Raw genomic sequence first — 10,469 nt, 5'->3', positions numbered from 1 at the left:
AAATATGCATTTATAAAGTGTTTGGGTCAATAATAAGGAAGAAATCGTCGGCTAAAGATCGTGACCGCTCAAAAAACGCTTAAAATGTGCCGAAAATCTCTATTATTTCTGATCTGAAACTTCTACCACGTTTTTCAATCAGCTCGATGAATCCTCGCGCCGGTGAGCTGAAAATGATGTAAAATTTAAGACATTTTGAGAACATTTTAATTTGTGAATTAAACAAACAGTCATTTGTGAATGTAATAACTATTTGTGTAAGATTTTTTGTACGACCAGAAATAAATAAATAAATAAATGTAAACATAGCAATACATACATACGTATGGGTTTTAATTATGTTTAATTCCCAATGATTTCATTCCATAAGTGGACGATTTCACCGAAAAAAGTCGGTATGAATAATGTAATATAACGCTGAAAAAGCGCGATAAATCCATCCGACATAAAAAGCCATAAACAGTTCGGAATTCAACCACTTCACTTAAGAAAAATTAACTCTTCAGTCAGCGAGAACTTTCCCCGATGCAACAAAAAGTCGCTTTAGTATCTGAAATTAGACGCACCTTTAATAGAAACAACGCAAAAAAATCCTTCCGCGAACTCGAATCTTGTCAGGTTTTGAGCAACAAAATCAAACTGGGCAATTAATTTAAGAACTTTATTATTCGCAGTAAAACTAAAATTAATAACTGGCTACAATTTACAACTAAACCGGAGAACTTCAAAGATTATCTAAACAACGCTACCTATATACAGGGTGACTTATGTAGACGGTGCATTAGAAGTTCAACTTTAGAAACTTAAAATTTTGTTTTCGGTGATAACGACTAGTTCCCAAACCACGCTAGATACATTTAGCCCCACACAGGGTGTACGAAAATACGACTGCAAGTTGGAACCCTTCTAATGCACGCTCTACGTGAATCACCCTGTATATAAACAAAATAAAACTGTACATTCTTGTAAACCGTCCATAACTAGAACAAGCTTCAACCATTCAACGTGGAAAGCATAAAAATGTCTCTAACAGAACGAGAGAAAATACAATTGTAGTTACTTTCCCATAGGGATTTTCCGTAAGAAGTCGATGGCCAGTTCCATGAGTTGAGAGGGTGGCAGCTCATCAACCAAATGGTCGCAAACTACCCTAAATATTTGCACCAATTCTTCAGATATCTTATCGGCGGATAGAAACAAGCAGGTGAATGATGACGTTATTTCTTGAGGAGTTCCTCGTTGAATGATGCTTCTGGTTAGATCACTTATGTCGAAGTTATTGAGAATACTGAGACTGGCATCTTCACTTCCTTCGAAATGTTTTAAAATTCGGTTCACAAACAACGTATATTGTTCAGTAGCTAAACGATTTATGACGATATCTCCAATTTCAACAAGAGTCAATTTGTTAAAAAAGGAATTTAAGTCGAGTACACTAATCCGAGACAAAAAGCAGGTTTGCAACAAGTCCTTCTTGCTGAATATCTCTTTATCTACAGTTTCCCAGAGAGCGGCCTGCACTTCGTCTAAGCTTCTTTTCTCGAGAATACGAACCAGTGGTAATTTTTCCACATTTTGGCTAATGCTGCATTCAAAGTCTTTTGATGTCTCTGGTGATTTGGTAAGCATCTCAATTAAATTCGAGACTCCTAGAGTTTTGGTAATGTGTGTCACTAAGGTAGGAAAGTCACTTTCTTCCACAAGATCCTTAACTTCAATGTTCGAATCCTGCTTAAACCAGGTGAGAATTTGCTTTTGGTCTAGAGAACTCAGTACAACTGAGCAGATGGTCTTTGGTGGTATTTTCTAGAACAGATAAAAAAACCGTAAAAATCTCGATAAACACACAATACAGTAGGGGAAAAATTTAAAAAAACTTACCGCACTTATGGCTTTCTCTACAATCTTAGACAGTTCGTCTTTCAGATCTACTTCCTCCGCTTCCGGTAAAGTATCAGTTTTTTTATTTAGAGCAGCTTCAGAGACGCCCATCGAAACTTCCATGTTTCCTTTGCTTTTAAAGTTTTTCTGATAATAAGAATCTAGGACTTTAAACACTGTAGAAACCATGGGCGCTTTAAATGGCAGCTTGACTATGCTGGCCTCGGACAATCTGGCTAAATCTCCAATTGTCTTCAAATTTCTGACGTTTAATTTGGTTAGTAGCGTGTTGACAAACATCGGCGCCGTCAGCTTCCTTGATATAACGCCGATGTTTTCTTCGCAGTTGATTAAATCTGGATAAATAGGTGCATCCTCTCGAAACGGTAAACTATTGATCGATTCCTGGCTACAATCCGCTTCACTGCTACACGATTCGGCTTCAGTTGCCGGGTAACTTTCGATGTTTGCAGCTAAAACTTCCAGGAATTGTTTATCCAAATCGTCATCCGGAAAGAGACATTGCGGCGATGCGCTATCGTATTTGAGGAAGACCTTTTTAGATGTTGTACAAGGATCGCTAAAGTTCACCCGTTTTCGCTGAAACAATCAGAAATTATAGTTGATTTAATTTATCAACTGATTTTAAACAATACGAACCTTGGGGCATGGCGACACTTCATCGTCAGGAATATCTGGATGCTTCCTCTTCAAAATTCCTATTTTTGGAGTAGCTAGCGGACTGGGAACTTCTCGACTGAACGTGAGAATATCTTCTGGTTTTGATGTGTGATACTCGTCGTTTTGCGACTGCGGATTCACTTTGGCCATCAGTTTTTTTATTCGCGAGACTGAGGGCGACATATAGTTGATTTTCCGACGACCAGCAAACCTGTAAACCAACAAATGAGCCCACCAATACACTCAAGCTCGCTTTTAGGTCTTTAAACCATAAAACAATCGGCGGTACGTACTTTAACGCGGACGACGTCGTCGGCTTAAACACACTTATTTTATTTGCACTCTTGACTTCTTGATTTTGATCATCTTCAGCAGGCGCTTTTGGGCCCGAATCACTTTCCTTTGCACTGTCTTCTGTGGATGTCTCGTTGGTTTTCAATGGAGCATCGTCGGCCTTTTCCGGCGACTTTTGCTGCTCTTCCTCCGAATCGAATTTCAGAGCAATAGGCACTAACTTCGTATTTCGCAGTTGTTCATCTTCAGAATCTGACTTCGATTTGAAATTGATGGGTGAAATGTCCACTGTATTGTTCAGAAACTCGGCGTTTCGATTGGGCGTTTCCACCGTTACTGGCGACGATGGAAGAGATGAGCCGACAGCCGCTAAAAAATCCGACAGGCATTTGTGAAAGGAATAAATAAATGTGGATTAAAGCCAACCTTGGCGAATTAAAGTGAGGGCGAAAAGTTAGACGCAAGGAGACTACGATGAGGGAAAAGACATAGCAAATGATGAAAATATTTTGCAAATAATTCATGAACCAGACACTTTTATTCTTACCTTGCACGTCGGCTGTAACGGGGTCGCTGTCAGGATTCTCATCCACAACGTCTGGATCGGTGACGCTTTCTGATTTGATCAGACTTTCAGAATTTTCTGCTTCATTACAAGGTGTGTCCACGTCCATTTTGCTATGTGCTACGATATTGTCTTCAACCAGAGTGTCGTTGATGTATAACATAAGATCAGACGTGATATTTTCCGATGGTAAATCAGTCAAAGTCATTGAAACTGTTTCAATTTCGGCGATTTCTTGCTCCGACTTAGTCAGCTCCGTCTTTTGCGGTACCTCCAGCCTAACCTCAACAGCGTTTGCAGATGCGGCGATTGGCTCACTGTCCTGCGTCTGAGTGTCTTGGCTTTGGGTTCGCTTGATTAAGTCCTCAGCAGACAAACTACGTTCTGCAAGTGCTGGTTCTTCAGCTGCCTCTTTTGGCTGCCGGCCTTCTTGTTGATTTTTTGGGCTTTTCCGAACGACCGGCGATTTACTGTCCCTTAATCGACGCAACACTTTCGGCACACATTCCGTTTGAGCTTTCTTTTGAACTTCCACCTCAGGGTTTACAGCAACATTATTGTCGCAAACCGGGCTTTTTGTGTTTTCGTCAGGGGTAGCGCCTTCGTGTTGAATTCTTAGGCTTTTGCGAAGAGGGACCGTTCTACTTTCCGGTAATTGACGTAACGGTTTGGGCGAAATTTCCGTTTTCGATTCATTTTTGCTCTGATTTTCCTCCTCAGCGGTGATAGTTAGGTCGTCATTCGAAACAGTGCTTTTTACCTTTGCATCAACAATTTCTTTATCAGCATCGCAACCTGTCGCGCTGTTTTCTTCCGTTAACATGTACGTATGATCATTACCAACGTTTGGTAGGTTTGGCGCTGAAAAATTCAATAGCTTACAAACTATTGCTTTCACCTTTCTCTTCCTTGCTGATCTTGCTGACCCATTTGCAGATATTGTGTGAACGACTGTCTCAATGGACTCATCAACTGTTGAAGATCTCTTTCTACATTGTTTTTGACGTTCTACGGAGGTATTTTTACGACTTGACTTATTCGATTCGATTGTATTGCTGCGTCGACCACGCGAAGGAGTCCGTGGTTCTTTTTTGCTAATGCTGGGTTCCTGAGAGCTTTCAATTATATCGTCGTCGTCGTCGCTGTCACTGACACGCTTACGTTTCCTGCCAGGATGTTTCTGAACTTTTTTAGATTCTGCCTTGGCTTCACCATTGCTGACTACGTCTTGATTGTTATCATCAGTTTCCATTTTCTCCATAGCAGGTTCTTTTATAGCTTTTTTCAGGAGTGCTTTTAACGGTTTGTCATCTTCACTCAGTGATTCTGCGGGCGATACAAGGCCTAAAGACTTTCTCCCTACATTGCCCTTTGGATTCGAATCTGGAACTTTTTTGAATGCAACACTAATGCGACTAGTTTTCCGGATTTTTCTGTTCTCATCGATTTCTGTATTGCTCGATCGTTTATTTTTATCAAGTTTTGTCTCTAGTTGATCTGGAGACGGGTCAATTTGCGTGTCATTTTTGCACAACACACCAGAGTAATCAATGTGATTTCCTTTAACAGTAAGGACTTTTGGATTAACTGGGATTGATGAACGACGAGCGTCGGAAAGTTTCTTTCGCTTCTTGGTCTCACTGTTAGCTTTATCTGAAAAACTTATTTTACTATCTGCAGTTACATGTTTAATATCGGTACAGCGATTTCCTTGCAATTCTTTTTTGTTCGGAGTATTAGTGCGCCTTTTCCTTCTAGAACCAACCGAGAAAAAATCATTCGCCCCCACAATGTTCATGCTCAGTTTCTTCAATTCCAAATCGATTCTCCTTTCAACTTTTTTAGCAGGAATTTCATTCGCAGGCCCCATATTTGCGCCTTCAGCGCTCGCTTTGGAAATATCCGATTTCTCAACTTCCTCTTTCTTAGTGGTCGGTTCTACTTCTGCAGGGACTTCAGCTGGTAAGTTATTAACTAATTCTTCATTTTCCTGTTCGATATTTGGGACTTCATCGGTCTTATCATTATTCAGTTCAACAGCTTCTTTATCATGCTCTAAATCTGCTGTTCCATTCTCCACCTTGTTATTTTGGGATTTAGTAGATTCGTCATGCTTTACCTCAGTGAATTCCTGGTCCTTATTTGGCTCTGCGATACTTTTAGGGATTTCGTGCTCTTGTCGAATAGCTGTGAGCTCCTCAGTGTTGATACCATTTAACTCAAGGGGCTTCTTAAAGTATTCAGTGTCTGCCGCGACGTCAACAGAAGGCGGGCAGTCGAAACTTTGACTGACGCTCTGTGATAGGTCCTGGTACAAAGCAGGGATGTCTTCACGACGCTTCTTCAAAGTCTCTATTTGATGATCTGTTAAGTTGTTTTTGTCGACTTTCACTTCGGTTTCAATCAGCACAAATCTGCTTTCACTTTCCTCATCAATACAGGTCTTATTCTTCTTCTGTTGAGATGTAGGCGTATTTTTAGGAGACTTTCCTTGTTGTTTATGCAATTGACTGCCCACGATTTTCGTTGGAGTAGTTTCCATGTCTGTTCCAAAATATTTCAGAATACCCGTTGTTGAAGAAACCTTTGTGGGACTCTGTGGAATTTCTTTAACCAGTTTTGCAATTTTGGCAGAGCGGCCTTTTAGAGGTAAAGCAGCCGGCTGTTCTTGTTGAACTTCCAAAGGCCTTATCATTTGCAAAATTGTCGGAATCGCATCGGTAGTAGTTTCAGTCTCCTTACTATAAATTTCCATGAGAAAATCGACGTCAAGGGATTTTAGGTACAGCGGTTTGATAGCTTCGGTGCTTTCTTTTATAAGGTTTTCAAGATGGGGCAAGGCGAGGTAGTGCTTCTGTTTCAGAAGATTTTGAATGCAAGTGCAAACTATCTGGATAATTCCTGGCTCGGACATAGTTGATATATCAGCATCAAGCTGGCGATTGACCAGGACTTCGATATCGGCTACTATTCGGTCCTTATTGCCACCTGTCATTGGCACTGATAACATCAAATCCAACATCTTGAAAGTAACGTCAGCTGAAACAACAGGAGAACAATGAGGGTTGATGCCTAAAGAAGCTTGATGGAAACTCACCGATTTCCTTCCGACTGGTTTTCGCAGGGAACATCTTGAGTATGGTGAGAACGTTCGCTAATAGCAGTGGATTGTTCTTCACTGTTTTTTCTAGTTGCTTGAAAAAAGCCAGCTTCAGCTCCTCCGACTTTTCGACGAAGGGAACAAGTCGGCGCTTGTAGTGTTCACACACTATCGCGTGTTCATTCTGTGGAGTTTTATACTACGTTCTGGTATAAATTTCAACTAAAAAAACGGCGAAACATACCTGTTCTTCTAATTGTTGCAAATACAAAACGGGCCACAACAAAAAATCTAGAGAGCTTCCTTTGGCATAATCCTCCAGTTCGTTGACTGCATACATCCAAACGTCCCTAACACAATCGACATTTTCCTGTCTGGTTCTGAATTGTATGAAACTAGTAGAAATATGATGTCTCACTTTGTCCCTATGGGCGCCTTCCAGATTATCAAACATTGCCAGAAAATGTTGAATCAGTTTTCGCCTGAAATATAGTGAAATTTAAGTTCGGTCGCTTCCGTTTGGAACATTTACTGTCTTACCTGTCTTCATTCAAAGGTACTGTAAATATGACACTCATAAAATTATCTAATTGGCTCAACACTAGAGCCAAAGCCTTGTCCTTGCCCATTGCGACTGTTTCTTCAAAAATAATGGCCGCAATTGATTGGCAATATGGATTATTACCCTAGAATTTGAAAGGAGTCAATGATTATTATCGTGGAATTGGTGCAAAGTGAGCCTAGTTCTTACGTTTAGGAGATTGTTTAAAACTGTTCCTAGCAGGCAGAAACGCTTGTGAATAGTAGGCTTTTTTTGCCCATCTAGAATAAGCATGAGTAATGATCTCCAAAGGCATTTTAGGACCTGCAAGTAAAGTGAAGATTAATCCTAGGCCTAAGTCAGGTTCAAGATTTACTAACGTGGGCCTTTTCACACTCCAGTTGCGCGTTTTCTAGCAATTTACTACACTCGGATACGGCCTCTAAAACATTCGGACAAAGGTTTTCTATATTGTCACTGTTCACAACTGGTGAGCTTAGATGCACGTCGCTTTCTGCGGTCAGACATTTTTCCGTGTTTTTATGGGAATGGCCTGCAAAAGTTCACACATCAAATATAAATAATTAGTAACGTCGTAAACAAGCACTCACCTATAATCAGGAGCAAAATTTCCGTACACCTAAGACATAACTCTGGCAAGCGTTTCACAAAGCCGGATCTTTTCATATCTGTACTGTCTCCTATTTCACCGAAACAAAACTCCAAGAACTCTTTTAAAACTAGAACAGCTTTGTCCTGCAGCTGTTCCAATAGAAAAACAAACAGCTCGAACCTTTTGGTGATCAAAGGTTCCCGTTTCGAAAACTTGGCTCTCAGCGGTGTTAAAATCAACTTCAGCTGCCTAGGGCTACTCAAATAAGTCACATTGAGACCGGCATTTTTAATCAGTTCATTCCAACAATCGTATCCCCGGAGTCTTTCCTCATTAGACGAACTTCGAAATGCACTTTCCACGACTCTCAATAGTTTGTTGACCAGATTTAGCCTATCGTGCAGTTTTGTTCCAAACCATCGCACAAAGAATATCCACAGCTTGGGCCAGTAGACGTTATTTTGGATTCTCAACTGAGAAATTATTTCTATGTACCTAAAACCCAGAGTTAAAAGCATATAGAGCTGCTGGATCTTTCCGGTTTTATCACACTCACTTATCAATGCCGGCGGTAAGCTCCTCAGATTCCTTTGTAGTTAAAGCTGAAACTGGAATTGCTGATGCGAATTGTAATGCTAAATTAATTCGGCGATCCATTGACTCATTTTGCATGTTGTCCGCATCCAGAATATATGGAAGGAGAACAGTGAGAAGGATATCTTTAGCATGTTGCTTATGCTCCGCATCAGCAATAAAATCTGTTAAAATTTCTGAAAACTGAAGAAATACACACATTTTTCTAAATGTTATATGTTGTATTATTTAAAGAGATGCGCAGGTGTTATTATTTGCATTAAACAATAAGGCTTAATTATGTTAGTGCATTTGCGACAACCAACTACTTGCGAAGTTCTTTATATTCCGAAGGAAAACATGTAAAGTGTGACACAAAATTTCCAGCAACTTTTCGGTCGCTGAAACCCGCTGAAAACGGGTTATTTTGTCTGACTATTAGGGAGTCGTGCAAATAATTTCTTAATATTTCGCTAGCACGAGTGACTTGTATTTTTAGAGTTATTAGGCGTTCGGAAATTAATTCAATTTTCCAGCAAAGGCAAAGTACTGCGTTCGAGAATTTTTGTGAATAACGCTGCATTAGCTACCTAAACACATTGTACCTAGTCAGTAAATGAAACACAGCCATGGGTGTTCTTTCCACTAATCGTATAGGTATGTTGCAGCCAATTGCTGATAATAACAATACAAATAAAGCACATGTTATCGTCTTAGGACTAACCTGAGGTGAACGTGTTGTGTTCCATGCGGCATTGAGTGTGTCCAAGTCTTCAATGTTCCGATTAGTCAAACTAATCTTGATGCGGTTTAGGCCCAGAGAGCTCAAAATGCTTTTCTTCCGTTCTGAATCGATGTTAGAAGCACGTAAAAGATCTAAAGCGTCCGTCTGGATGCTGTGAATGTTGTTATCAGCAAACATTCGAAGCACCTGAAAGGCTGCCGTTCGATGCCGTTCCGACGTTGACTTGAGATCGTCTTTTACTAAATTTATATGCCGAATGTATGTGGCATTATCGATGTTTTTAATTATGTTTCCCGTTGCGTCTAAATGATCGGCCATTTCATCGTAAATCGAACACATTAACTGGCTCTCCATTGCTATGAACGTAAACAAAAAGTTCTAAACAAAGCAAGAGCGAAATTGTTCTAATAAATGCTGTACTATTAAGATCGGCTCCTTTGGGCTATATTCGACACACTTTTACAGTTTATACTTTTCTGGGTGCTGTTAACGAACATTTTTTATTTACTGAACCGCGCGGGAAGACAAACAATGAAGAAACGCTGTCGTAGGCAAATATCGCATGTCGCATGTCAACTTGTGATGTCAACTGTAACTGTCGACTGTCGTTTACTAGTCGAGGTTAAAAGCTGTTTGTCTCTGTTTTATCTGATGCCAGATAGAGATAGAGATAGCAAAATCGCGGTGATTGCTGGTTGCATACTTGACAGAGGGTTGCAGTGAACGTTAAATTTATACAGAGTGTTTCGTGGTGGCTTATTATTAGAATGCTAGTTATTCCAAGGGCGGATCCAGGGGAGGGGGGGTCATGGGGGTCATCACCCCCACCCATTCAATTATCTATCCAACGATGCCAAAACGAATTCGGTGGCTTGAATGGTTCTTGAGAAACTTCGAAAAAAGCAGCGTCATGTTCAAGTGGGTTTCAACTAAAAAAAAACCTCCAAAAGGCCATTTATTCATCTCTAGAATGATGTACAAATAAGCGTTCTTGCTCATTTTTCCTCAGAGATATGAGCAAAAACGGGACGGGAAACATGGAATTTTGGCATAATCTTGCACCTAAGTGTCTGATATTCAAATTTCGCTTTCTGGGCCAAAACTGTTCAAATTTCCTCACTCACGTTGTTACGACTGAATCGAGTTTTCAATTCTGTATCCAACGATGCCAAAACGAATTCTGTGGCTCGAATGGTTCTTGAGAAACTTCGAAAAAAGCAGCGTCATGTTCAAGTGGATTTTGCAACTCAAAAAAATACCATGCAAATCTAAAACTTCTTGAATTCAAGCATTTTTTGAGAAAACTGCAACATTTCCTTATCGATGGTTCACTTTCTAAAAAGGCCATTTAGTTCTCTTTGGAATGATGTAGAAACGAGCGTTCTTGCTCATTTTGCTTCCAAGAAACATGCAAAACGGGACGGAAAACATGAAATTTTGCAATAATCTTGCGCCACCCTTGCACAAAACGACGAT

At 40.2% G+C, this 10,469-nt stretch overlaps 2 protein-coding genes across 2 annotated transcripts in view; one reads left to right on the top strand and one right to left on the bottom strand.

The window, feature by feature from the left end:
- The window catches only part of LOC109545560 (patched domain-containing protein 3), a gene marked incomplete in the record, with an annotated part of 32,066 nt that extends 31,744 nt beyond the window's left edge, over positions 1 to 322 (top strand). The window contains 1 exon segment of the mRNA XM_048666352.1: positions 224 to 322.
- Positions 323 to 647: 325 nt separating this feature from the next.
- On the bottom strand, positions 648 to 9,564 carry LOC109545502 (telomere-associated protein RIF1). The gene is made up of 13 exons (XM_019916248.2): positions 8,973 to 9,564; positions 8,232 to 8,452; positions 7,674 to 8,170; positions 7,443 to 7,615; positions 7,273 to 7,386; positions 7,062 to 7,207; positions 6,766 to 7,003; positions 6,519 to 6,705; positions 3,404 to 6,460; positions 2,856 to 3,225; positions 2,542 to 2,773; positions 1,882 to 2,481; positions 648 to 1,806 (listed from the first exon to the last, which is right to left on the bottom strand). Exons 1-13 carry the CDS (start codon positions 9,345 to 9,347, stop codon positions 1,057 to 1,059), a joined length of 6,960 nt encoding a protein of 2,319 aa, XP_019771807.2. The 5' UTR covers positions 9,348 to 9,564; the 3' UTR covers positions 648 to 1,056.
- Positions 9,565 to 10,469: the final 905 nt, after the last annotated feature.

The sequence above is a fragment of the Dendroctonus ponderosae genome, unplaced genomic scaffold (assembly GCF_020466585.1).
Source record: "Dendroctonus ponderosae isolate FM_Combo_2020 unplaced genomic scaffold, Dpon_F_20191213v2 Dpon_F_20191213_5, whole genome shotgun sequence".
In the NCBI taxonomy this organism is placed as follows: Eukaryota; Metazoa; Arthropoda; class Insecta; order Coleoptera; family Curculionidae; genus Dendroctonus; species Dendroctonus ponderosae.
Note: the sequence above shows the minus strand (reverse complement) of the source record. Positions and strands in the feature narration are given on the sequence as shown.

What these genes read in the sequence shown, in the direction of transcription:
- LOC109545502 (XM_019916248.2), bottom strand. Translation starts at nt 9,347, where the DNA reads ATGGAGAGCCAGTTAATGTGTTCGATTTACGATGAAATGGCCGATCAT. An exon ending in TGCAACAATTAGAAGAACAG is followed by an intron (nt 6,706 to 6,765) that starts GTATGTTTCGCC and finishes AAAACTCCACAG; the next exon opens with AATGAACACGCGATAGTGTG. An exon ending in AACCAGTCGGAAGGAAATCG is followed by an intron (nt 6,461 to 6,518) that starts GTGAGTTTCCAT and finishes CTGTTGTTTCAG; the next exon opens with CTGACGTTACTTTCAAGATG.